The following is a 24,110-nucleotide window of genomic DNA, read 5'->3' as shown; positions in this document are numbered from 1 at the left end:
TGTAGGTCAGTAATTTGAATTAGGGCAGGAGTTTTTACATCTGGAGGACAAGATATAATATGCTTCCATGAGTTACACTATAAATCAATATTACAGTTTTATTTGATAATCTTTCCCCAAATTAGAAAAATATTGACTCAGTTGCCTAGTTTTAAGGTACTTTAATGTCATTAGATTTTTAAATGAACTTTAATCTGCTATTAGACTGCTATTGTCAGATCTTTATTGTAGTATTTTTACTACTACATTAAACAGACATTAAAATTGTCTTTATCATAAAGACCTAGTGATGGGCCTCTCATGATCAGAAGGACCCATCCCCTTAAGTACAAAACATCGCAAGGGAGGACGCCACCTTGTTCTTTAACTCATTCAACTACATCACATGCCACCAAATGAACGATTTGGTCAAGCTAAGAGGAGAAGCAAACAATTCTGGTTTTTATAAAGAGCTGCTCTGAGAAAAAGAATAAGTTCTGTTATAGATATTTATAAGTATGCATTTTTTATTTTAAATCCTAATATATAAGTAAATACAATAGAATTCACCCAACCACTCCTCTGATGGAACAATACTAACAAATTATTGTTATCACGATTTCTACACAGAGGTTCTCTTTAAAGGTCAATTTTACAATTTATTTTCTAGCTATTTCATCTGAAAATGAAAACTATAATTCTTCTTGGGCTTCTGGGAGCCACAATGTCAGCCCCAGTAAGTGATCTTATGGTATAACTAAAACCATTGTGGGGAACCTTTAACAAATCCTTCGTTCACCATTTGTTTGTTGTTTATTTTTAGCTTATCCCACAGCGCCTTATGTCTGCAAGCAACAGCAATGAGGTTAGTTGAAATCTCTCCATTTTGTTTGTTTGTTTCTATGGAAACCCAGTAGAGTAGAGATAAAAGCCTTCATTAATTTACCCTGCATGCCTATCCATTAGCTCTTATATCCAAATACATTTCCAATACTGATGTTTATTGGGTGTACCAGGTTATTTCTAGAATATCATTTTGCTCCCCTGTTTGACAGTAAACTCTTTAAAGGCAGAGACAGTATCTCATATATATTTTTATTCTAATAGCACCTAATACAGATGTGTATAGGTGTTTAAGAGCATAAAGTGAGTGGCTAACCCACTGGAATGGGCTGAAGTTTTGCAAGTTTATACACAGCAGGGGAGAGGTGGTTAAATCCTAATCTCTAATCACAGTAATTTAGCATAAACTTAGTGAGAAAACACCACTAGCAGGAAACAGATCAGTCAGCTCTGACTTGTTCTTTATTTGTAGTAAACATCGTTCTTAATCGTTTTAGCATGTGTAATAATCTGGTTTTCATATTATCTTTCCTTTTCTAGTTACTTCTGAATCTTAATACTGCTCAGCTTCAGCCACTACAATTTCAGGTACCTCTATGATTATTCTAAGAAGATTTGCCTATGACTTATTTTTTTACAGTAGTTTGTATGAGGACAAATGTTTTCTGATTTCATTTCTGAAATCTCAATTATTAAGGTTATGGATTCTTCCCATATATTCTAATGACCTTTGTTTGAAGACAAAAGTAAAAGCTGTAATCTGATTAAGATTTATTTACTGAGAATTTGACACATGCCAGACACAAATTCTCACAACTATGAGATAGTTAAATTAACTATTTACACAAAGTCATACTCAGTTGAAGAAGAAGAAGATTTACAACCAGTCTGGCAACTGCAGAAACCATACCCTTCATCCACCCCTCTCTGCCCCATATTTTTTATGATCTCTGGGAATTTAGCATTGGTCATGCTATTTGCACAGCTCATAATGTCCTAAAATGCTGTCTTTTTTTATAATGCTGCAGTAGAATTGCAGAAATCGTTTACATTTTGTCCTTTTCTTGCTCAGGACTGATTTTAAATTCTTTCTGAAATGAAAGAGAAATTCTTCCTTTCTTTCATGTCCTCCCAGGGCCCATTTAATTCATGGATTCCTCCTTTCTCTGGGATTCTACAACAGCAGCAGCAAGCTCAAATTCCAGGGCTCTCCCAATTCTCTTTATCAGCTTTTGACCGGTTGGCTGGACTGTTCCCAAATCAGACACCTTTCCCAGGATGGGTCAGTTTTGCCCAGGGAACTCAGGTGGGACAGCTGGACCCCTCACAGCCTCAAACATCACCACAGACCCAACAGGGCTCTAATCATGTAAGTAGAGCCTCTCCCATCTTATTCTTTGGAGAGGTAACTCACTTTGAATGTGAAAATGAATTATGAATCAGCTTTAAAATAAGACAGGAGCAGGGAGCCTGTGTGGCTCAGACAATTAAACGTCTGACTCTTGATTCCAGCTCAGGTCATGATCTCTCTCTCTCCCCTGCTCATTCTCTATCTCTTAAAAACAAAATCCAAACAAACAAACAAAAAACAAGACAGGAGTTCTTTAAAATAAGACAGGGGTTACTGAGAGAGAATTCTTTCTCATAATTTGCTCTACCATCACTGGAAGTACTTCCCTATCTTTTCTGATTTCTCACATGAAAAAAAGCTATTTAAATCAGCTATTATATCACAGTCACAAATCAAAAGTGATAAAACAAGTCTTAGAAAAGATAATTAGAGAAATTTCATCTTTAAAAAAGAAACAATTTTCATTAATGACATACACATAATAGATACACTTTTGTTGTCACAGAAGTCTTGTATATAAATTACACATGTAGTGACTAGGTCTAAGAAAAACAGCTCCGGAATTTTATGTTAAAAAGTCGAGTACAGGGGTGCCTGGGTGACTCAGTTCGTTAAGCATCTGACTTTTTTTAATGTTTTATTCATTTTGAGAGACAGAGAGAGAGACACTGTGAGCGGGATAGGGCAGAGAAAGAGAGAGACACAGAGTCCAGAGCAGACTGCAAGCTCTGAGTTTCAGTCAGCACAGAGCCTGATGCAGGCCTCGAACTCACCAAGCATGAGATTATGACCTGAGCCAAAGTTGGCCACCTAACTGACTTAGTTACCCAGGAGCCTCAAACATCTGAATCTTGATTCTGGCTCAGGTCATGATCTCATGGTTTGTGGGATTGAGTCCTGCATCTGGCTCTACACTACAGCACAGAGCCTGCTTGGAATTCTCTCTCAATCTCTCTCTCTATGCCCCTCCTCTGCTCATGTGTGTCCGCTCACAAGTGTGCATCCTCTCTCTCTCTCTCTCCCTCTCTCTCTCTCTCTCTCAAAATAAATAAGTAAACATGTAAAAAAATATATCTTTAAGGGCACCTGGTTAGCTCAGTCAGTTAAGCATCCAACTTCTGCTCAGGTCATGATCTCCTGGTTTGTGAGTTCGCACCCATCAGGCTCTGTGCTGATAGCTCAGAGCCTGGAGCTTGCTTTGGATTCTGTGTCTCCCTCTCTCTCCCCCCCTCCCCCGCTTGCACTCTGTCTCTCTCTCTCTTTCAAAAATAAACATTAAAAAATATTTTTTAAATATATTTTCAAAAGTCAAGTATCATTTTTTATACCTTTTTTTGGCAGGTTATGCCCTATGTGTTCTCCTTCAAAATGCCTCAAGAGCAAGCACAGGTAAATAAATGGAATACTGTCACTCCTACAGACAGATGGCTATATATACTCTCCACCTAATGCTTTCTTTTATATTTGTAGCTCTGACTCCTATAGCAGGGCTATGAAACTTATACAATTATCTCTGTCTAGTGCCACCATTGCTGGGATTGCATCAGTTTGTTAATTTTAGGCTTACATAATAACTCCTGAAGGAAGAACAGCTAAGGAGATTCCCGAGTTTCCAGGGCATTAGTGTATTGGGAATAAAGGAGCTCACCAAGCCGTAAGTCACGTTCCCTCTGCATGGCATTTGTACTGGCATTTGGGAACTAAAAAAATACTGTAGGCTGACTTTTTTCAACCCTGAATTTTGTTTTAGAGGTAGATGTGTTAAATTGATAAATTATGATATGATGAAGAGATAAAAAACGCTTACCATGTTATTTGGCAGTATGGCACTCTGCTCAAAATATTTCCAGGTTCTTGTGTGTATTTTCAATTTAACTTCATATTACAATCAAATGGTGATTTCTATTAAATAAGAGATCTTAAAAAATGAATGCCAACTAGTATAATCATTAGAGTAATATGAAAAGCCCTCTTAAGATTAGTTTAATTAATTTTATAATAAACTAGGTTCAAAGAAATAGGGACATAGATAAATTTTTCACCAGCAGAAAACTGACCATTTCATCAAAAGTTACACCACTTGGCTCCCATGTAATCATAATTATGTAATTTTGTCCCACCCTCATCATAAAATAAAAGTTACTTCTAGACATTACCTCATTCTATACTTGGTAAGTGAAACTGCTTCATTTTAAGGATCAGGAAACTAAGTCTTAGTGAGATTAAATTCCCAATCCTAATGGAAGTAAATAGATGACTGGGAATATAATTCTTCATCCTTCTTTTAACCACTAAACCAGTGGCTCTCCACCCTCTGTAATTTTCAAAATTACAAATGCCCGGACCCTGCCCACACCTAATGAATCAAGACCTGATGAGTAGATCCCAAGTATGATTATCTGTTAAAATGCTAAATAGGTGATTTTAACTCATAGCCAAAAGTAAGAACAACTGCATAAAATGTACTTCTCAAACTACACTTGTTTTTTAACTCATATCTATTATTGTCTCTAATTATGCAAGGAAACAAAACAGCATACTAAACTCTATGTACATACTAAGGTCCCCATTTTCTGTAAGCAAATATACATGTGTAGACACACACAGATATAAATGGAAGCCAATACATGATAATGTGTGGCATGTTAAACTTGCAGTTAAAGCATTTCCTTGTCTATTTCTGGGTTGTCCAATATTCTAAAAATGCATAGGGATTGTCTCAAAATGGCAATTATTAAAGGCAAAACATTCTTGAGAATTCATTCCTTATCATAGAACTTCTAATACCATATCCTGCGGAATAATGATTCTCAAAAAATATGGAAAATGCTGCTAAACTATTCCCTTCTTAGATATTCACAAAGTAATTTGTACATGATATCTGTATATAAAATCTACAGTTTTTATGTAAGGTCCAAGGTGCCATTTTTGAAAATCTTGTTATTTTGCTACTTCCTTAATGTGTTTGACCAAGCAGTCTTTTTTTTTTTAATATGAAATTTATTGTCAAATTGGTTTCCATGCAACACCCAGTGCTCATCCCCACAGGTGCCCTCCTCAATGCCCATCACCAACCCTCCCCTCCCTCCAACCTCCCATCAACCCTCAGTTTATTCTCAGTTTTTAAGAGTCTCTTATGGTTGGGTCTCTCCCTCACTAACTTTTTTTTTTCCTTTCCCTCCCCCATGGGCTTCTGTTAAGTGCAATCTTAAAGTCCAGCATCATGTGTAATATGAGTTATTTCTAAAGTCTGAGAAGGACTACTTTAGGCATATATGCATATATGTGCTTAAAGAAAGACTACTTTATGCATATATATATATATAAGCTGTAAAACAATATTGACATTAGAAGACTTTTTTTAAAGACCTATGTGGATCTAATGGAAGCTTTTATGTACTTTTCTGTTTACAAATAGATGTTTCAGTACTATCCAGTCTACATGCTCCTACCTTGGGAACAACCTCAACAGACAGCCACACAGTCATCTCCACAAACAGGACAGCAGCAATTTGAGGAGCAGGTAACTACTATTTGATTGTAATCTGACTAGTTCCTCCTGAGAATAGAGAAGTTATAGTAAATTTTCAGAGAAGAGAATATCTGAGTATATTTACTGCAAAAGTCAACAGCCTAGACTGATGGCGACAAAAAGATATAGTGCATTCTCCTAACATATCACTAAGATGGAAGTGCTCGAAGCTGAATTTTAAAAAGAACGAAGTCAGTGAGTGGACTTCAGTAAAATCAGAGGCCAAAGGTTGCATCATCTTGGAAAAAATCTTCTAATTTTTTAAAAGTTACCAGCATCCCTCTTGTCATATTTACATGTGGCTATTATTAAAAAATAAATAAATAAATATCCCCCATGACAGATGGCACCTAGGATCACTAGATACAATTAGATAACTTTATATTGAGCTTTGTGGCCCTGCAATACATTTTTGGAATTCCATTGTAATTCCGGGTGGCACATACATAACTAGATTTCTTTTAGTTAGAGTGGGGGATATTTTCAGTAGCTTATCACCACTCTAAAACCAAATTAGAGAAAACTGAAAATTATGCTTTAAGAGACTGATAGTAGTAATTCTGAGACGTGTTAATTTAGAGAGAAAGGGGAAATTTTAAGCTAGGAATAATACAGTATTAAAAAGATGCTTGGTAATTTATCAATAATTTTTATCACCTAGAAGATATGAACTTTTATTTAAAAAGTATTTAATATAATTATAATATAATACAATATTATATATAATTTTAAGTCATCATTTATTATAAAATTATGACAAAATCCTACAACAAATCTAACACATTTTCCAAAAATCTGACAGATGCCATTCTATACCCAATTTGGATATATTCCAGTACAAGTAGAACCTGTAAGTAATGCATATTTTTCTTTAAAAACAACACTAACTTTTCAAATGACTTGCTTCATGACCTATTAAATCCATCAGTGCCCTTCATCCAAAACCCATCAGGAACACCACCATAGTTGAACAAAATTAGATTTATCTACTCATTGCAACAGCGGAGGACACACATGGGGAACTCTGGGTGTCTTTCTTTCTTAATAAATCTTTTTTTTAAGTTTCTTTATTTTGAGAGAGAGAAAGAGAGCACATGAGCAGGATGGGGCAGAGAGGGAGGGGGAGAGAATCCCAAGCTCTGTGCTGTCAGTGCAGAGCCCTACATGGGGCTCCATGCCATAAACCATGAGATCATGACCTGAGCTGAGATCAAAAATTGGACACTTAACCAACTGAATCACTCAGGCACCCCTGTGGGTGTCTTAATAGGAAGGTGACTCTTCTAGGCTTCTGTCAGGTGATTTTGGGGAGACTTCAGGAAGTAATGGTTCACTCTGAATTCGGTATTCTCAGGAAATGAGTGATAATTCTACAACTGGTTAATTAAACAATTCTTACCTAGAAGATAAGAACAACAGAGCAAGGCAAAGGCTATGATTCATAAAAAAAGAAGAGTTACTCAGATTATCCAGGATATGAGGATATCTGGTATTTTTGTGGCTAGCATGGTAACCTTGCTTTATACAAGATTACAGAGTGATCTTGTTTTTGTTGTACTTCATCATGTTCAGACATGACCTTGTCTGATGTTGGTATTCTGCAGGGTTAACATTCAACAGAACACGAGGGCCCAGCAGAGAATGTCCAGCAAGCTCCTAACAACACAAGCAGAGTTGTATGTCCCATGTCACGAGTTACTTTTCTCTTTCTCGAATCTAAATGATTATGTTTGTTTTTAAGAAACTGAAATTAAAGAAGTTGAGACATGTGCTAACTGCCTTGAATGTAAAACCACTATTTTATAGATGAAAAATTTAGGCTTTTTAAAAACTTTACTATTTTTCAGGTTATACCGGGAGTCCAGCAGCAACTAGCCTTAGATCCCTTCACAGACACAGCTTCTGAAACTGTTGTGATGGTAAGATTCCTTACCACACTGTGCTACCTACCAGAAATCAGCAACTGACAACCTACAGGTTCCCACACTATTGTGCATTTTAATGAAAACTTTATTATTATTTTTCCATCAACAAGTATTCCTCTTTCCACCCATAATCTTATGCCAGTGAAGATTCAATTTATGCAGATTACCAAATATTTACTACTCTACATAAGATACACTCCTAGGTACACTCATTTAAAATCAGGTATCAAGAGACATCCATGTTTGCTGGTATTTATTTATAGTCTTTCTATGATACATTATAACCTAGGAAACCAATGAAGTCATTTACTTCTCAAGTAAATTCTTTGCCTTGCATCTCAATCCTACTGCTTTATATTCTTCCCAATTTTGACCTCATACTTGAACCGGTAACCACTTAGTTTTCTTTCTAATTCTTCATAGCCAGCAGGAGCACAAAAAGAAATGATAAACTTTAAGCATGCCAACAGAGGACTTTTCATTCCTTCTACTTCACAAAAACCCAGCACTACAAATTATTTTCCTCCTGCTATAGACCCAACTATTACCCCCCAGGTGATGGAAAAGAAGGTAAACAAAGATCCATTTTATGTAAGAAATTGTTATCTAATAGAAAATATAAAGTTAATGTTTATAGAACTTAGTCATGGAAATAATGAGAGAGGTAATGATATAGTAAAATATGTGGTCTTTACCTTGAATAGGGAGGCCAATAATTGATTATTCATAATCAATTAACTAGAATACAATTTAATTTTTATTTAATAAGAACTTCTTGTGAATGTCCTTTTCTCACTAGGCCAATACTGATTACCAAAAGGAACCATAAGATGGTGTCCTAATCGTTCAGAGTTTTTGGTAAGTATTTGCCAAGAGGCATGCATTAAATACCATGACTTACCCTAAATTAAAAGAGAAACAAAAAACTGTCAGGGGAACTAATGAAGAGGTCTTATCAAAAGGGGGGAAGTTAGTGTTTAGACAGTCCTACAAAGCTAATAATTTGGGGGACTTTAGCAATGTTTTTTAAAATAAAAATAAATTTTTGAGAATCATGTATGCCTATGCCATATGTTTGGTATTAACTCTGAAAACATAGGTAGTAAATGTGTAAAAGACATTCTACAAACACAATATAGAATCAGTTCTCCTAAATCATCACTCTGCTTTGCAAGGTAGAAGTAACTTTGCCAATACCTCTGTGTTGGCTTGGAATGAAATAAAGTCTCCAAGGGTTAAAAAAAAATTGCACAATTACATGGAAATTAAAAATTCCATGACTTTTCTATCAAATATAACCTTAATTAATTACCTGTCCTAATGGGCTTGGTTGGCCGAGACTCATGGGTGTTTGATAGAAGGGCAAGCTGGAATGGCACCAAGAAGTAAAGAGCAGACACTAAAAAGCAAACAATCTGGCCTCAAGGGAAAAGTAAAAGCCAAAGGTTTTTTTGAAATCTCCTCCCTGCTAAGAGTCTTTTCTGATTCCTCCTCCTCCTTTTCTGATTATTCCCATGAAAATGAATACTCAGCATTCTTCAGTTGGAAAAAAATCTACAAAAATCCAACCAGAATTGAATAGTTTAGCACCTCTTTAGAAAAGTCACTTTTATAATGTGACATTTTGTACAATGAAACTCAATTCAAGTTATTTAATCAGAAATACTAAAGGATTTCAGTATAGTGTGACCTTTACTCTAGGTGACAACAGTGCCAGAGGTTAAGTTTTCTAACTTTTTGTGAAGCATTTTGGAAAATATCTAGAAAATATTACATAAAACAGTCTATTGGTATTAAAATATACTCCTTTTTTATATAATTTATTGTCAAATTGGTTTCCATACAACACCCAGTGCTCATCCCAATAGGTGCGCTCCTCAATGCCCATCACCCATTCCCCCCCCCCAACTCCCCATCAATCCTTAGTTTGTTCTCAGTATTTAAGAGTCTCTTATGGTTTGCCTCCATCCCTCTGTGTAACTTTTTTCCACTTCCCCTCCCCCATGGTCTTCTGTTAAAGTTTCTCAAGATCCACATATGAGTAAAAACATATGGTGTCTCTCTTTCTCTGACTGACTTATTTCACTTAGCATAATACTCTTCAGTTCCATCCACATTGCTACAAACTGCCAGATTTCATTCTTTCTCATTGCCAAGTAGTATTCCATTGTATATATAAACCACATCTTCTTTATCCATTCATCAGTTGATGGACATTTAGGATCTTTCCATAATATGGCTATTGTTGAAAGTGCTGCTGTAAACATTGGGGTACAAGTGCCCCTATGCATCAGCACTCCGGTATTAAAATATACTCCTATCTTATTTTTCAGAGAAAAAGAAGTGGCGGTGCCTCGGATATCACTTTAGGCTATTTGCTTTCTCAATGCTAATACCAGTTCTTTGAAATATATGAAATACTCTTCTCTTGAATTTCTTTTTACTTACAAATAGCATTGCACTCTTTAAGTAAGTCATAGAAAATAATACAATCATTTAATAAGTCCCGTATTTACAAAATTATATTTCTTTTCAAATATCCTATCATTGCATAATCTAGAAAGTCAAAAAAATGAGAATGAAGCTAGTATCACTGAATCAACTAGATCATTGATTGCATTGATAAAGAATAGCTCTGGAAAATGAGAATAAAGATACACTATCATTGGATTTGTGAATGTGGTGATTGTGACTAACGACCTAAAGTGTGTACCTATCTTTGACATATCATCTCATTATTACCCCCGGGCCCATTCAGCTAGACTCCTTCTGATGCACGTCCGCTTAGAATCAGAATTATTTAGTGGCAGATATCATGAAGTGCACGCTCCCAGTAAGACACAGCTACATAGAGAGGTGGATGTCATCACCTAAAAGGGTAGGTCCCTAGGAAGACGTATGGCGGCTTTGAGGAGGCAGCATCCTGTAAAAACTAGAGCACAGATTTTGGATTTCATCAGATCTGGCTCTCAATGTAGTTTTGAGCCTTTGGCAAGTCACTTAACCTGAAATTTGTTTTCTCAGGTGTAAAACATAGATAACAATACTTATCTTTCAGAACTTCTGAAGGAAGTACATGAAATAACATAATTAAGATAGCTGGCCATACAAAATACGTTGTAAAACTTTGGTTGCTGTGCATAATTTGTTCCAGAAACATGCTTATAATCCAAAGCACTTGTATATCAAAGCGAATTTCAAGAACCATTGGCTCAGTTGTGACCATGTGAGGTTAGCTGTCACGTGCTACTAGTATTGCAAGACATCGCTCGTTTATCAAGTCAGAATTTATTAGAAATGTTTTCTAGTCTTGCAGAATACTTGAAGAACAAGTTACTCACAATCCAAGGTTTTACTGTACTCAGAAAATGTTAATTTTCCCCCTTTCACCTGTGATTATGGGAGGACTTCTTACTTATTTTCTCAGCTTTGGAGCTTCAGCTGAAATTCTGAGAAAACAGGAGAACTGACACTTAATATGCTTTACATATTTGTATGTAGGTGTGTGTTGATGTGTGTGAGTATATGCACACAGAAAGAAATCTGAATGTACAAATTAGTGAATGAATGAATGATTATTATGTGTTAGGTGGTTTCAAACAAATTTGATTAGTATCCTAGGCTTTAAACCCGATAAAAATTCCCAGAGTCACACCTTTTCCAGAATTTAGTATCATTATGACTCTGGAAACTGCTACTTACCTATGGAAGAGCAACCCAATAATCACCTACTCTACTTTCCTCTTATATTTCATCCTTTTCCCCTAAATTAGTGAATTGAATGAATGTAATTCTAGGTAACTGACTGACCTCTTGATGTTGGACATGACCTAGAGATTCACACATCCAGATGTCTGATAAAAGCAGTATTCAGCACTTAGGAACATTGTGTCCCCAAATTCCAAGAGTTCACAAGGTCACTGAAAAAATTTCATGAGGTAATTCATGCTGTTTATTTAGAAAACATTATGGAACATAGCACACATTCAACTTCTCATTAAGGAGGAGGAGAAAGGAGATGGTCAGAGACTAAAGAGGAGAGATAAGCACAACATAGCTACTGTGTTCAAGGGCACGGTGAGGAGAAGCAGAATTCAGGGAAAATGGCAAAACTCTAAGCATCAAACGAAAATCAAGTCAAGAATTTGCAAATCAAGGGGCGCCTGGGTGGCTCAGTCGGTTAAGTGTCTGACTTCGGCTCAGGTCATGATCTCGTAGTCCGTGAGTTCGAGCCCCGCGTCGGGCTCTGTGCTGACAGCTCAGAGCCTGGAGCCTGCTTCGGATTCTGTGTCTCCCTCTCTCTCTGACCCTCCCCCATTCATGCTCTGTCTCTCTCTGTCTCAAAAATAAATAAACATTAAAAAAAATTAAAAAAAAAAGAATTTGCAAATCAGGGATTGCAGTAATAAATATTGTGAAAAATATGAGGATTACATAAATACAATATTAACAGATGGAAGCATACAATGGATAAGTATTGCATAAATAAAATCATACAATGTTAAACATTAAGTTACTCTGAGAATGTTTTTATAAAGACATTAACATTAAGCTAAGTATGCTGAAATTATTTATTTATTCTAGGAAATATTAACAGCACCTTATTACTCTGGATAGCTTTAACAGATCCAATTTAGTGACTTAGCTTAAAAAATAAATTCCCTAATCTGTGACTGTTCAGTATCCAATCTGTTTCAGGAAGATTTTAAGTCATGTTAAGGTATTCATGAGCAAAAACTATGTTTGAGAATCTGAATAATAGACTTGCTATCAATAAAATATTCTACATTTTCAAAGTACTGCATAAAAGAGCTTTAAACTATACCTTTTTGTTATCAAAGAAGAAGTTATAGTTAATGGAAATATCACCAGAATACAAGCAAAAAACTATACTTTGTTTGCTTGCTTGTGTGTTTGTTTGTTTAAACCCTACTATCCCAATCTCCCCATCCAGGCCCGTGAAAAAAAAGTGAAGCAGAGAAAGCAGCTCAACCAATTCACTTTGTACTGATTTGAACAGAAAAATTCTACACAGAATAATTTGTCCAAAATCAGTTCTGCTTAGATTTTATAATTCACAATGGTCTTGTTTGTTTGTTTGTTTGTTTGTTTTCTTGCTTGCTTTAAATATTTGGGGGGGAGGGGACATCACACTTCTATTAAATTAAGAGAAACATTTTTACAGTCTTGAGGTCTTTTTTTTTTTAACACATATCATACCATGAATTCATAGGGAATGGTTTCCAATGTTCATCAAAACTTTCCCTACCAACTTTCTCCTTTTTCCACTGGTTGCTTCCTATCTAAATGTACTACAGCAGCATTAGTTCAAGACTGAAATAGAGAATTCATACATGACCTCACTTTCAACGTTATACCCATAACCCATATCCAATCTATCATCATAGTCTAGTATCACTTTTAAATGCATAGATTTTAAGTATGTGGGTTTGATGAGTTTTATTCCCAGACAGACACATATATTTATATGTACATACATAAATGTATGTACCTTGTAGCCACCACCCCTATCAAGACACAGAACATTTCTATCACCCCTAGAAAGTCCTTCCTGCTCTTTCCAGTCAATCTAGTCTCCCACTCTCATGCTAGGCTACTACTTTAAAATTTGTTTTCTTTCTATCTATCTATCTATCTATCTATCTATATTTGCCTATTCTGGAACTGTATATAAATTGAATCATATACTAGATATTCTTTTGTATCTGAAACCTTTACTCAATATAATGCTTTTGTCATTCATCCATGTTATTGCTTCAGCTGCGTATTACATTGTATGAATGTAGCAGGTTCTTTATTCATTCTCCTACTGAAGAACATTGGGTTGTTTCCAATTACTATTACAAATAAAGCTGCTATGAATGTTCTTACACAAATTCTATCATGAACATACATTTTCTTTCTCTTTGGTAAATACCAAGAAGGAGAGCAAAATCATAGGGTAAGTGTATGTTATAAGTAACTGATAAGTAGTTTCCAATGTGGCTGTACCATTTTATAGTCTGATCAGCAATGTACCAGAATTCCATTTCCTCTACCTCTGGCCAACATTTACAATCATCATTTGTGTGTGTGTGTGTGTGTGTGTGTGTGTGTGTGTTTTAACCAATTTCATGACTTGTTCTCCCTTCAAAGGTTAACCTTCAAAAGTTTGACCTCCATCCCCTTCTCTTTCTCAAAAATTGCTGCATGGACATTGTTGTGATTATTTTTTTGACTTTAGAAAGCATTTATAAATAACCACTGACTCCTACACCTATATCTCAGCCTAATCTATTAAATAGTTTAGTGTATAGCTAGTCAAATATATGAAATAGTTCAAAATTGTCTTTTTAACATTACCTATTCTAACAAGCATAAAGCAGCATCTCATGGTTTTAATTTGTGTTTGCCTGATGACTAATACAGTTTTTCTATGCTTACTGGACATTTATGTATCTTCATTTCCAAAAACTATAATCAAATCTTCTGTCATTTATGATTGAGTTGTAAGAGTTTTTAATAAATTATGGGTCAAATAAATGTATTTTGAATACTTTTCCCATTGTGTATCTTGTTCTTTTCATTTCTTAATGGAGTTTCTTAAATATACATTTTTTTAAATTTTGATGTAGTTCGATTTGTCATTTTTTGGAAGATTAGTACCTCTTGTGTCCTATTAAAAAAATCTTCACCTACTCCAAAGTAATGAATATATGTTCCTATGTTTTCTTAAAGATTTTTTTAATGATTTAGCTTTTACATTATTTAGTCCTATAGCTATTAATTTTTATGTACAGTCTGAAGATAGGGCAAGAAAAATTTTTTTCCACACAGATACCTAGTTTATGTTACACTAGCATCATTTGTTTAAAAAACTATCATTTTCTGATTGAGTTGCCTTGGAATCTTTATTGAAAATCAGTTGACTTTATCTGCATCTGTCTTTGGATTATAATCTATTCCATTTAAGTGTTTTTCTGCTTTTGCATCAATACCACATGGTCTTGGTTACTATAACTTTATATCTTTTGCATTTCTGTATAAATTTTAGAATCAGTTTGCCAATTTCTACTCTCCTCAAGTTTTAATGGGATGGTACTTAACTTCTAGATCAATTAGTAAAGACTTGATATCTTAACAATATTGAGTGTTTCAATTCATGAACATGATATATATTTACTTAGGTCTTTTTTAGTTTGTATCTTTTTTTAAGTTTATTTATTTATTTTGAGAGAGAGAGTGAGAGAGAACATGAGAGGGGAAGAAAGGGAGGGAGAGAGAAAGAATCCCAAACGGACTCTGCACTGTCAGCACAGAGCCCAATGCAGGGCTTGAACTCATGAACCGTGAGATCATGACCGGAGCAGAAATCAAGAGTCAGATGCTTACCTGACTGAACCACCCGGGACCCCTTTTTAAGTTTATCTCTTAAGTATATTGTGGCTTTCAATGTAGAGGTCTTGCAAAATTTGTTAAATTTGTTTCTAAGTATTTTATGTTTTTAAATTTCACTTTCCATTTTTAGTATATAGAAATACAGTTGATTTTTATACATTGTACTTGTATGATAAGATCTCACTAAATATATTTATTAGTTTTAATAGGTACTTGGGGATTCCATATCATTTCTACCTAAAAAATAATATTTACTGGAAATAAAAATAATTTCGCTTGTTTCTATTCAATTTATATGTTTGTAATTCATTTTCTTACCCTGTTAAACTGACTAGGGTATCCACTGTAATGGTGATTAGAAGGAATAAAAATGGGCATGTTTCCACTGTCCCTTTTTTAGGAATAAAGCATTTATTATTTCACAACTAAGTATGATGTCATCTGTGAACTTCCCACAAATTACCTTTATCAGATTGTGAAAATCCCGTTTATTTCTAGATTGGTGAGAATTTTTTTTTAATGAATCTTTAGCTGACTTCTGTCATGTGCCTTCTCTGTGTTCACTGAAATAAGAATATGAATTTTCCCTTTGATTTGGTTATGTAGTGAATTACATTGTTTAATTTTTTAATGTTGAATCAACTTCCACGCTTAAAAAAATAAATGCCAATTTGTTGTAATGCATTATCTTTTTTAAATATTGCTGATATCAACACAAAATGCATAAACCTTTAGAATCCTAAAGTAAGAGAGCTTTATCTGAGCCTAAGTTAGGACAGCTACCCAGGAAACATGCTATTCATAGGGAAGAAAGTGCTCAGAGAATGAACAGTTTTTACAGGGCTATATACTTTCTTACATCTTCTAGAAGTTCAAAAGATTATAGATTAACATATAGGTAAGAATAATAAGTATTTAACTTCAAGAAATGCAAGGAGCAGGAACATGGATCAATATCTTAAAGACAAGATGGTTTTCCTTTAGGCTGCTTATTTACGAAACAGGTGTGCAATGTATGCTTGGTGGGACATAAATCAGGCTTTTGGTTTAAACAAAGTTTATATACAGCCATGCTGCTTTAGAAAGAAATCTAAAATGTTTTCCCTTTTTTCTCAGGCCTTTACGAGGGCTTTTTCCACTCATCATTGGGTTTGATTCATTAATATTATATGAATGATTTTAACATCTGTGTTCATGAATGCTATTAGTCAGCGATTTTCTTTTCTTATAATATCCTTGGCAGTTTTTATATTGGGGTTTTTCTGGTTTTATAACATGAGTTGAGAAATGCTCTGATCTTCCTAAGTGAGTCTGTGTGCTACTAATATTATTTCTTCTTTAAATGTTTGATAGCACTCACCAGTAAAGTCACTTGGGCCCAGAGCTTTCTTGGGGGGAATATTTTAATTATACTTTATTAAATATAGGTTGTCTCAATTTTTGTTTCTTCTTACATTGGTTTTAGACGTTATGTCAATGAATGGGTATAGTTGTGTTCCAATTAAACTTTATTTACAAAAATAAGCATGGTCTAGATTTGACTCTCAGGCTAGAATTTGCCAACCTCTAGCTTAGATCACTGATACTAAACATCTCTTTTGTTCTTATATAAACATTTTATTTTATTTTACTTTAATATGAAATTTATTGTCAAACTGGTTTCCATACAATGCCCAATGCTCATCCCAACAGGTGCCCTCCTCAATACCCATCACCCACCCTCCCCTTCCTCCCACCCCCCATCAACCCTCAGTTTGTTCTCAGTTTTTAAGAGTCTCTCATGCTTTGGCTTTCTCCCTCTCTAACCTCTTTTTTTTTTCTTCCCCTCCCTCACAGACTTCTGTTAAGTTTCTCAGGATCCACATAAGAGTGAAAACATATGGTGTCTGTCTTTCTCTATATGACTTATTTCACTTAACATAACACTCTCCAGTTCCATCCACATTGCTACAAAGGGCCATATTTCATTCTTTCTCATTGCCACGTAGTATTCCATTGTTTATATAAATATCCATTCATCAGTTGATGGACATTTAGGCTCTTTCCATAATTTGGCTATTGTTGAGAGTGCTGCTATAAACATTGGGGTACAAGTGCCCCTATGCATCAGCACTCCTGTATCCCTTGGGTAAATTCCTAGCAGTGCTATTGCTGGGTCATAGGGTAGGTCTATTTTTAATCTTTTGAGGAACCTCCACACTATTCTTATGTAAACATTTTAAAGATATAAAATTCTAATCATTGCTTTCTTTTTTAACTCATGCATTATTGAGAAATGAATTGATATATATCTAAATGGTTGAGTATTTCAACATTTGTTATTATTATTAACTTTAATTAAGCACATTGAAATCAGAAAATATATTCTTTTTCATGGATAATATTTTTTATTTATTGTCAGCTGATTCAAATCCATTGTTGAAAACAAAAAAGGGAGAAAAAGACAAAACAAAAAAGGAATAATTAGTAAATAAGCATGGGAAAGTATCTCACATCTTATTTGATAATGAATATGATGTGTATTTATAACTCAGTAGGCACAAATGATACATAATTAAAACAGCCAGTGTAGGTAAAAGTGTATTGTAATGAGCATTCCATTTTCTCAAAGCAACAGGGAATTTATAAAATTAAGTTTATATTCCTTGATTCAATTTATTGCACACATGCATATATAAGAAAAATATCCTATCTGTTATACACAGCAATTTACTGAAGCTTTACCAAACTACCAGAAAAAAAAACAAAACAACAAAAAAAGAAGTCTTCTCACAAAAGGGAACTACAAAACATTCATTAACAGGGTATTTAGTAGCCATGTATAATGAAGTATGTTCATATAATATTAATTTGAAACTCAACATAAATTAACTGTGAATAAAACTACCCTCAAATCACACATAATAATGATGGCAAAGTAACACAGACAAAGTGTCAAGGTAAGAATATCAAGGTACTGTGCTTTTACTTTTTCAAAATTTTCTGCAATGTGTTTATCATGTGAAATTTTTAAGGAAAACTATTTCTCTTAACACATTCCAAATAATTAAGTGACCTCCAAGCACCCCATTCTTTATTTCTTCATTCCTGACCATGATTGCATCAGTTCTAACCCAGTTTTTCTCTTGGAAATCAGCTACCTGGATGTCCCAATACTGTTTTAACCATCTCTTAGTGTCTCAGCTAAGAATGCCTGCTCAGTTCTGGCTGGAAACCACCAGAAGTCCTTGCTGCTTCTGAGACTGGGTTGGGTACAGCTGACAGTCTTGGTTGCTCAGTGGGGCTGCTTTAAGTTTGACTTGGACACCCACCTCTGGAAGTTCCTTAGTCATCTTAGGTGTAAGCGGTCCCTGGCCCACTGCTTCTCAGAACAGAACGTCAGACATATCTGACAGCTGTCCCATTCTGCCAGAACATCATTTTACTCCTCTGCAATTTATTGTTACTAGTCTGTGCCTCAGACTATAGTCTGTCTTGGTGAATATTTTCTGTGCACTTAAAAATAATGCTTATATTGCAGTTGCTGGGTCCCATCTTCTACAAACATTCATTAGATCAATTTGGTTATTTCATTTAAATTTCCTATATTTTGAATATAGGAAAAGAGTTAAAACAGATGTGAAACGCTTCAAGTGCAAGTGCTGGTTTGTTTATTCTTCCCTACTTCTGTCAATTTTTATTTCATATATTTTGAAGCTCTGATTTTAGTTGCATACACATCTGGGACTCATATTTTCTTAAGGAGATATCTTTTAATTTTGACATGACCCTAATTATCTCCAATAATACACCATGTTTTGACTCTCACTTTGCCTAATATTAATGAAGACATATGAGCTTATGCTCAGTATTTACATGATATATCTTTTACCATTCCTTTACTTTCAACTTTGTCTTTATATTTAAAGAATGTGTCTTATAAATGTCATATAGTTAGTTGGTTCTAACTTTATTTATCCAGCCTCAAAATTTGTCTTTTAATTGGAATATTTAGTCCATTCAAATTTCGTGTATTTGTTGATATGGTTAGGTTTAAGTCTACTCACTTGTTTTCTGTTCTCTCCTGTGTGCTTTGTTTCCCCTCCCTGTTTTGGATTAAACCTGTATTACTATTTTTCCTTTCTATCTCCGTTATTGGCTTTTTAGCTAATAAATTTATATCACTTAGTGTTTTCTCTGAGGATTATTTTACACATCCTTAATTTGTCATGGGCCATGTAGAATTAATATCCTACCTCTTTTCCTGTAACAAAATTATATTACAATTGTATAATACCATATTATATACTATTGTCCTTTGTGCTAATACTTTCACATATTTTACTTCCACATTTGTCTATTAATTCTTTTTTTAATGTTCTTTTAATTTTTTTGAGAGAGAGAGAGAGGACAATCAGGGTAAGGGCAGAGAGAGAGAGATGGAAGATCCATAACGGGCTCTGCGCTGAGAGCACAGAGCCCGATGCAGAGCTCGAACTCAAGAACAGTGAGATGATGACCTGAGCCGAAGTCAGATGCTTAACCAACTGACCACCCAGGTGCCCCAATATTAATTCTTAAAGGATTTTAAGAAGGAAAACACCTACATTTACTTACACAGTTAGCAGTTTCAGTGCTCTTCCTTACTTCTTTCCTATAGGTGTGAATTTTCATCCGGTATAATTTCACTTAAACCTCAAAATTCCTTTATTATGTCTACATTGTTATAGATTATCTTTTCTGGATGTAGAATTCTAAGCTGATATTTTTTTTTTCCTTTTCACACTCTAAAGACATTGTTACATTATCTTTTAGTTCCCATTGGTTCAGGTGAAAAATCAGCTATCATTAATGTTGACATTTCCCTACATGCAATGTATCTCTCTTTCCTTAAGCTGCTTAACAGACTCTCTCTGTATCTTTGATATTAGTGGTTGACTGTAACAGACTTAAATGTAGTTATCTTTGTATTAATCTAACTTGCTGTGCACTGAGTTTCCTAGATTGGTGTGTTGGTTTTTTATCAAATTTGGAAAAATCTTCTCAATATTTCTTTGACCATTTTTCTGTTCCATTTTCTCTCTTCTCTCATTCTAGAACTTCAATAACATACATATTAGATTGCTTAATATTATTCCCCCGAGCATTGAGCCTTTGCTAATTTTAGTTTTCTCAGTTGTTCAGTTTGGAAAATTTCTATTGACTTTCAAATTCATTAGTCCTTTCTTCGATTATAGCCAATCTGCTTCTGCTGTTAATATCATGCAATGAATTTTAATTCAAGTTTTTAAATTTTGAAGTTCTTGGATTACTATTTGATTTTTTAACAACTTTCTTATCTTTCCAAAAATTATCAAACTTTTCAGTCAATATTTTAATCATATTCCTATAAATTCTCTAACATGTTTAATCCTAGTTATTTTTACGCCTAGTGCAGAAACCAGTGCAGGGCCTGAACTCTACCTTAGGATTAAGACCTGAGCTGATATCAAGAGTCAGATGCTTGACTAAGCCACCCAGGTACCCCTAATCCTAGCTATGTTTAAATCCCAATCAGTTTATTTCAATCCCTCGACTGTCTGTGGGTCTGTTTTTATTGATTGATTTTACTTCTGAGTGTGGGTAACATTTTCTTGTAGAGTGGGTAATTTATGTGTCATTTTGAAATGCCACAGAGCACTCAAATTAAACATTATTTCTGCATGTGTCTGTGAAGGTGTTTTTGGGTGAGATTAGCATTTAAATTGGTGGACTCAGTGCAGTAGATTGCCTTGCCCAATGTAGGTAGGTGACATCCAAGTCACTAAGGGCCTGAATAAAACAAAAGACGGAAGGAGGAATTTGCCCCTTTTTTCTGACTTATCCCTTGAGCTGGGGCATCTAATTTCATTTTCTCTGATTCTTGAATTGGACTTCGATGATAGATTCTCCTGGTTCTCAGACCTCTGGACTGAAGCTGAATTATACCACCAGCAATCCTGGGTCTCCAGCTTACAGATGGCAGACTGTGGGACTTCTCAGCCTCCGTATCACATGAACCAATACCTCATAATAAACCTCAATAAAGATATACAGACATAGATATACAGTTGGCCCTTGAATATCATGAGGGTTGGGGTGCCAACCTCCCACATAGTCAGAAACCTATACATAACTTTGGTTTCCCCAAAACTTAACTATTTAGTAGCCCACTGTTGACCAGAAGCTTTACTGATAACATAAGGCATATGTTGTATGTTATATGTATTATAGTTGTATTCTTACAATGAAGTAAATGACAGAAAAGAAAATGTTATTAAGAATACTGTAAGGAAGAGAAAATACATTTATAGCACTTTACTATAAAAAAAAATCCACATTTAAATGGACCCATGCAGATCAAATCCCTGTTGATTATCAACTGTAGTAACAGAAAATGGATATTATGGTTCTATTTCTCTGGAAAATCTTGACTGATACACTTTGGATTTTTTTGCATATTTAGTAATTTTTTTTTTTGCATGCTGTCTTTGTAAATGATTTATATCATAGGGACTCTGCATTCTGTTACCTTCCTCTGAAGAATGTTGTATTTTGTGCTCAAATAGTTAATATAGTGGAGGATCACACTGGTCTTATGAGCCTTTTTTTTTTAACTTATTCATATATTCATTTCACTTTTATCCTCAGTGCCAGAGCAAAACTGAGCCCTGTTAACATGGCCAGAAGGGTTCCACTACCACAAGGGTTCACCTTCTGGTACTTGAATAGAAAATTTATATTTATCAAGCTCCTCAGAGTTGATGGAACTCTAATTCCTAACTCAGTCTCCACAGCAATAGGAAGCTGCTGAAATCTCTACTCCCCTCTTCAACTTTCCAGGTATTGTTTTTCCCTGGGATCCTTGAAATCTTGCTTTGCACAGGCATATTTTAGTGGTTACCCAAGAATTTGTGAACACTTTATACACATATTTTGAGGCTTCCACCTCAGACATTCCCTCCATTATGGGACTTCCCCACTCTGGCATCCCCAAACTCCTTCCTCTGATATCTCAAAGACTGTGATTTCCTTACTGAGGATGCCGCCACCCCCACATCCTGCAGATGAAGAGTGTTTAAAAGGGAAAAATTCTATAAATGCAGATTTAATCTTTCTTGCAAGAGCCTAATTTCCTTAAGTTTCTGCCTGTTTTTGGTCATTCACCAATGCTTTCCAAACATTGTTTTTTATATTATGTCCAGAGTTTATATATTGTTGCTGGCAGGAGGTTTATTTCAATATAAACTTTTCTGTCACTAACAGAAGGTGGAAAGCTATATTCTGAAGATTTTCTCTCATAAATACCTTTGGAATATCTTTATCTTTACTGTCTCTACCCTCCTGAAGGCAAAACTCATCTCTTATGAGGATTAATATATTACCACCTCCATATTTGTTCCCCCTCAAAGAGAGTGATCATCCAAAAATGGAACCTTGATCATGTTACCGCCATGCTTAAAACCATGCAACACCTTCCCATTGGTCTCTGCTTAAACACCAAATTCTTTTAATTGGCTTCAATGGTTCATATTACTTGGTCCACTAATACATCAGTTATAAACCCCTTGATCATTACATTCCAACCAAAGTAAACTCCTTTACATTTCATAAAATATGCCATGAACCCCTGATACCTGAAATTTCACACTGTTCCCTCTGCCTGGAACATTACTCCTTCTCTTCATTTGACTAATATTCTATCACTTCTTAGGTCTTTACATTTTCTGGTATATTTTCTCATGGATCCCTTATATTATACTAGGGTGTCTGTTTTGTATTTCTACAGTACCCATAAGTAGTCGTTTCACTTATAAATTCAATTGTTACTTGTATTTTGTCTAACAGGCTGTAAGCTCTAGTAAGGCATGAACAGTGTCTTTGCTACTGAGTACTATAGAGTGACTTCCACAGTACCTGACTTCTAGTTACAGCACAATAAATGATTAATAAACTCATAAATTAATGACTATAACCAAGTTTTAACACAACCTGAATCTCCATTGATAGTTTCATAACTTAAATGGCAAGGGCTAACAGCTGAGCAGCATTGTTTACCAATTATCTCAAATAATAAGACACAAAAATGTCACCAATACACTTTGAATATCAATTTCCATTAACAATTCTGTTTGGCATATCTTAAAAACAGCTTTTAATATTTGCCTTCTAAGATGTCCAATTATTATAAAAATATTTTTGTGACTAATCTAAAACTTCCCTTGCCCAAATCAAAAAAAGTATTATCTTTTTGAATATATAGTAACTATTTTAATTTTAAATTATTTTTAATGTTAATATTGAATTTAATATATTAATATATACAAAATTAGAAGACTATCTTTGTTATAGATTGTAGCCTTATGTCCAAAAGGGGTTGCAATGTAACCTCTTCTGATATAAAAAGTTTTTAAAATAACAGATTATACAACTATTTGAAATCTCTATAGCCCCCTTGTAATTCACTATGTGGATTTTTCCCTAATTCTTTTCATGTTACGTGTATTACGGTTAGGAAAAAATCTTGCATTCATTCCAGTTACACAGTTTACTAGATTTGTGATCTCAGGTACCTTTCTTTTTGTTTTCTTTTTCTTTTTCTGAAATCCAAAGCTACCAAGCTGCATTTTCCTTATCTGTAAAAATAGACATAAATTACATAGCTTATCCCGTAGGGCTATTGTGAATATAATATATTTCATGTAAAGCATTCATCAGCTTCTAGCACATAAGCATTTTTTACCTTAAATAATGTAAACTAATAGAACATTTTGTAAGTATACTAGATCCTGTAGGACTTAGTATAACTCTAATCTCTATTAAATACAAAAAGCTTCTTATAATTTAATAATTCAGACATAAAAATCAAGGGGGGAAACTTGAAATTCTAGAGTACTATGGAGATCAGATACATACCTGAAGGAGACTAGCAGTTCGAGTTCAAAATTTGATTTCAATCCACTGCCATATAGAAAACATCAGCTTTATTTAAATTGTTAAAGCTAGGAGGCAAACAGGAAAAATGTTATTTTTCCTTTAATGCTGAATAAATGGGTGGTTATAAAAGGCAAAGAGACTTATCCAA

At 34.6% G+C, this 24,110-nt stretch overlaps 1 protein-coding gene and 1 pseudogene across 1 annotated transcript; one reads left to right on the top strand and one right to left on the bottom strand.

Moving 5' to 3' along the window:
• Positions 1-664: 664 nt before the first annotated feature.
• Positions 665-8,459, top strand: ODAM (odontogenic, ameloblast associated). The gene is made up of 10 exons (XM_053216172.1): positions 665-715; positions 803-844; positions 1,363-1,410; positions 1,958-2,191; positions 3,515-3,562; positions 5,592-5,696; positions 6,508-6,555; positions 7,553-7,624; positions 8,054-8,200; positions 8,430-8,459. The coding sequence occupies exons 1-10, from the start codon at positions 665-667 to the stop codon at positions 8,457-8,459; spliced, it is 825 nt and encodes a 274-aa protein (XP_053072147.1).
• Positions 8,460-18,089: 9,630 nt separating this feature from the next.
• On the bottom strand, positions 18,090-22,481 carry LOC113600694 (SNRPN upstream reading frame protein-like; annotated as a pseudogene).
• Between the last annotated feature and the right edge of the window lie 1,629 nt (positions 22,482-24,110).

This window comes from Acinonyx jubatus, chromosome B1, assembly GCF_027475565.1.
Source record: "Acinonyx jubatus isolate Ajub_Pintada_27869175 chromosome B1, VMU_Ajub_asm_v1.0, whole genome shotgun sequence".
Lineage (NCBI taxonomy): Eukaryota > Metazoa > Chordata > Mammalia > Carnivora > Felidae > Acinonyx > Acinonyx jubatus.
The sequence above is the reverse complement of the archived record's forward strand: the minus strand, read 5'-3'. Positions and strand labels throughout refer to the sequence as shown.

What these genes read in the sequence shown, in the direction of transcription:
- ODAM (XM_053216172.1), top strand. Translation starts at nt 665, where the DNA reads ATGAAAACTATAATTCTTCTTGGGCTTCTGGGAGCCACAATGTCAGCC. An exon ending in TTCAGCCACTACAATTTCAG is followed by an intron (nt 1,411 to 1,957) that starts GTACCTCTATGA and finishes ATGTCCTCCCAG; the next exon opens with GGCCCATTTAATTCATGGAT. An exon ending in TGCCTCAAGAGCAAGCACAG is followed by an intron (nt 3,563 to 5,591) that starts GTAAATAAATGG and finishes GTTTACAAATAG; the next exon opens with ATGTTTCAGTACTATCCAGT.